The sequence below is a fragment of the Mizuhopecten yessoensis genome, unplaced genomic scaffold (assembly GCF_002113885.1).
Source record: "Mizuhopecten yessoensis strain PY_sf001 unplaced genomic scaffold, ASM211388v2 scaffold10355, whole genome shotgun sequence".
Classification (NCBI taxonomy): Eukaryota; Metazoa; Mollusca; class Bivalvia; order Pectinida; family Pectinidae; genus Mizuhopecten; species Mizuhopecten yessoensis.
Genome location: NW_018408505.1, coordinates 96742 through 101073, shown reverse-complemented (window position 1 = coordinate 101073; position 4332 = coordinate 96742). Strand labels below are relative to the sequence as shown.

Here is a 4332-nt window from a genome sequence, read left to right as displayed (position 1 = left end):
TACAACACTAGTTTCTTTCCCGATACAATGAGCTTATGGAACTTATTAGATTCTTCTATAACATCTGCTAATTCCCTTACTTCATTCAAATATACACTTAATAACTATTATGATAATCAAGTAGATAATATTTTCCTGATCTTTAAACAGTGCAATCCTAGGAATCTTAATATAATACTTTGTCAAATCAGGCACAAAACAAGTGACTTAAACTCCGATAAATTTACTGACCACCTTATTCAAGATGGTAATTGTTCTTGTGGAGCACCGCGTGAAGATGCTGATCATTTTTTCTTTTTCTGTCCAAATTATTCTGATTTCAGACGGGATTTTTATGAAATATACAATGTAGTAGGATTTATTAGTCTGAAATTACTTACATCAGGAGATAATGATCTATCACCAGAAACTAAAAATTATATATTATCTAAAGTTGAGGTTCATCTAACTCGAAGATGATTAGTATATTTTTATTAAATACTTACCGTTATATCAATCTGCTCCAAGAATATGTGTGTGTGTGTGTGTGTGTGTGTGTGTGTGTGTGTGTGTGTGTTTAGAAGTATGTATATCTTGTACTATAACATCGAAAGTACGCCACTGGTAGAGGAGTGAGCCTTGGTATTAGTGTGTGTAGTTTAAACATTCAGCCATATAATTAATTCAAATATATATACATATTTTCCATATAAATGTCCATCTATTTCGATAAGTAATTAATTATCGATAATTTTGTAAATATATCTTATTATTCTTTGTAATTGTATATATGTTGTACCGTTTCAGGAGAAGACTAATATAGGCACTGCCTGTTGTCTAATCCTTTTGTAAATACAATAAATATGTTTAGCTATAATACCATGTGTATAGCTATGTGCGACATGCTGTATGTGCAGACGCTGTTTGCAATAAAGTATTTGATAACTTTAACCACGGACTTTGAAAATTCCGTGCTTTAACTGAAGTAGTGAGGCTTTTGTTGATTACAGTTCGTAGCGCTACATTAGGATGAACATGTTTCATTTAATAGGATTTAATAGGAAAAAAGAAGGGCGCAAGCAAATATCTGTCTCTATATCCATATCAATGATAAAATACACATATATATAATTCATTAACATTCAATTTTAACACTGTGACACATGTAAAAACTTAAATTTTTGCCTATAACATACTTCATATCTATATTTTTCCCATGTTCATCTAAATTGACCTCGAATTCTTTAATTGTAGTTGAATCTATAGCTCTCTGTGGGAAACTGTTCCATATATTTATTGTTCTAAAGTTCAAACTGATTTTCTGAGACTGAGCTAATTTACAATGGGCCGCGAGTTCTTGATAAATTATCGTGTACAAAGAGTCCATTGCTGTCTCTCTCAGTCAAATATGTTTCGGTACAGAAAGAATATATTTACAATGAATTAATTTTGTGTACTAATATATTAACGAAATTTAAACACGTACACCTAGCTAAAGTCTAGGGCAGGTTGGTTTCAGACATTCTAGACATAGGGAAAAAAAGGAATAATCTTTATAACCAACCTAATTCATCAACGGATCTATATAGATTTCCTTGCTAAGATAGTTTTCAATCATTTTCAAATAACATCAAAATTTCAAGTCAGTGTGTTCTTCCACCATCTGTGTTTATTTTTATTTTTTTTTATTAAAAACACACACATATACACACAATAATAAAGGGGGAATGTTCAGTTTCACAGTTAACATGCCAGACACTGAATAAATACATGTGTAGCTAGTCCGTCACATGTTACCTCAGTAAACGGCAGATTTGCCGCCGAAATCGGGCCAACACGGGTGTTCTCCCTTACTGACAGTTTTCAGAATTTAGAGGCAAATTGTCGTGATATGACCAGGTCACATGAATAGTTATAAGACATTAAAATCATCTGACCAATCAGATGTCGTCTTTCTTTTTGTTCGCCCCGCCTGTTCTGTGTTTTCTGATCGCATATCACCGAAACCTTCAAATATTTTTATTTGGTAAAAATCCAATAAAATCGTTAAAAAGTATTTGTTGATGCCAATATTGTCATAGATATCCCCTTAATCTGTCTATGTAGCCATATCTATAATACATTTTGTTATTTCGTTGAAATCACGATTTGTTTTACCCCTACCACAAATCCATTTCGACTGCGTTTTGTCGTGTTTCACGCCAGCAATCCTTTGACCTCATTGTCAGGAAGGAGCGAAGCAGGCCTGGACAAACAGGAGTAAATTCATCAGAATCGACGAAGTTCCGTCGAAGTACTGGAGAAACTTGATCGATTATGTTATTTTGAACATTCTACTTTCATTTTAGCTTGGTTTTGGTCGTTTTGAGTGAATTTTGGCCACTCAAAACTTTCTTTGTTTTTCCCTCCAAAATTCAAGATGCCGCTATTGCGACGACAGCCATTTCACAGACAGAAACCCCCATCCGATTTAGATGGAGACGAAGAGGTTTTCCACTGCAAACTCACGAGCGAGATATTCAGAGACTACGAGTAAGTATAACTACGTACATGTTGACATGTCGATTTCATAGCCGCGGTCACCACGTGTTTGATTTTGACGACGATCATGTTCGCCAGACTTGTTTATGTAAAACCAAGCCAGCGCCATTTTATTGCTAATGCATGCATCTTTTGTCTATCATTATACAGGGAATTCTTTGAGCGTATTATCCTTTGCAATAGCCTGGTTTGGTCATGTTCCATTACCGGCCGTGCAGGTTTGACATATCAAGAGGCTGTAGAATGCGAAGAGAAGGCACTGAAAAATTTGGCTACCTTTCCTGGATATTTGCAGAAGCCGGTTTTATTTCTCGCTAACCTTACTCATCGAACTCGTTTGGCAGACATGAATGACGACATCTTCGTCTTTGCTAAAGACCGGTTCTTCATTGGCGAAGTTTGTGAAGTGATGCTTGGTGGAGAAAGGTATAACAGTGTTTTAATTATTGTGTTGTGGTGTGTAAACGTGTTGATTGTGATGGTTTGGGGTAAGAGGGTGGGTGTTATTTGATAAAAGGTCATACACGGAAATGTGAATAGCTTTATACTCTACCTGTCTGATCATTCGAATATTGAAAATAAAGTATTATTTAACTAGTACTTGAAGTTAAAGTTTAGGAAATCTTAGGTGCAGTTGCTGTAAACTGCAGTTACCACATATTTGTCATGTTCTCATTGTTTTTAATTTCAACACATGAAGATTGCACATAAGGGCTTGTTATGACCAAAATGATCTGTAGTTTTTAGGGAAACAAATATTTAAATCTTAAGGGAGTGGTCAGCCTTTCTATTTTCTGTTTCGTTTCTTAAATAAATGTTAATTTTGAAGAAAGCATATATATTTATGGACAATATTCAGGGTTCTCCCCAGATTTTTTAAGGTGATATGTTTCATTTGCAACGAACATTCAAGACGGACATGCTAATATAATAACTTTTAAGAGGGGGGGGGTGTAATATTATGTTTAAATAGTTACTTTTATTTACCAAACTTCTTTTGATGAACATTAAAACCAAATAAATAAATAAGTGTTCCTTATGTCTGAATTTTCAGCAATATTTTTAAATATTTTGATTTTTTTGATTTTTTTTAGAAAGGTGTATGAGTTTTGTACATTGAATAATAGATATAACATTTGTCTCTTATCTTTACATTTGTATCCCTTACTTTATCCCAATTCAAAATAATTTAAAGAAGAAATATTTAAAAGTTGTTAGTGCTTTAGGAGAAAACATGAAAAAGTTTATATCACAGTTCTTTTTTATAATGTAACGAGCGCGCGTCCGGTGCCCACGTCTCACCGGCCGCCGTCGAAGAAGTATGGGGTTCTTGTTTCACCAATATAGTGTGCTTCCTGGATCCTGGATTATCACGGTCGAATATGTTATATCTCCTCTATGTCAGGTCCAGGAACAATGGTCAGAAATAGTCTAGCAGTCTAATTTACTACGCGAAAACTCGGAATATCAACCAAGAGCCCAATTGACAGGTACAAATATAATTTATTAAAGGAACAAGGTATCTTTACGGAGTACAGATCAGTATAATATTACAATACAAACAAGGCATCAACACAGGTCCTTGCACCAGACAATAACAAAGGTAATTGACAAATTGTACACAACTATTCCCAAATTATACACTAATTGACTGTATTTCCTGTACCAATGTCCCACTAATCACCAGAGCCTAATATTCTAAGTCACCTAAATTATAATCTGATATGCAGACCAGCAAAAATACAAGATAGCTTCAACTATTAAGATAATTTGTAATAATATGACAATACAGCTATAAATAGCCAAATACCG

General features: G+C 34.2%; 1 protein-coding gene across 5 annotated transcripts in view; it reads left to right on the top strand.

The window, feature by feature from the left end:
• The first annotated feature begins 1968 nt into the window (after positions 1-1968).
• Positions 1969-4332, top strand: part of LOC110460304 (bromodomain adjacent to zinc finger domain protein 1A-like) — a 39128-nt gene continuing 36764 nt past the window's right edge. For 2 of the 5 annotated variants that reach the window (XM_021513135.1, XM_021513132.1), the window contains exons 1-2: positions 2037-2511; positions 2671-2946. In XM_021513135.1, the coding sequence (XP_021368810.1) occupies positions 2399-2511; positions 2671-2946 (389 nt within the window). In that variant the 5' untranslated portion in view covers positions 2037-2398. Of the gene's footprint in view, positions 2006-2036; positions 2512-2670; positions 2947-4332 lie in introns of those variants that run through there. The other 3 variants (XM_021513134.1, XM_021513133.1, XM_021513136.1) reach the window with 3 other exon arrangements.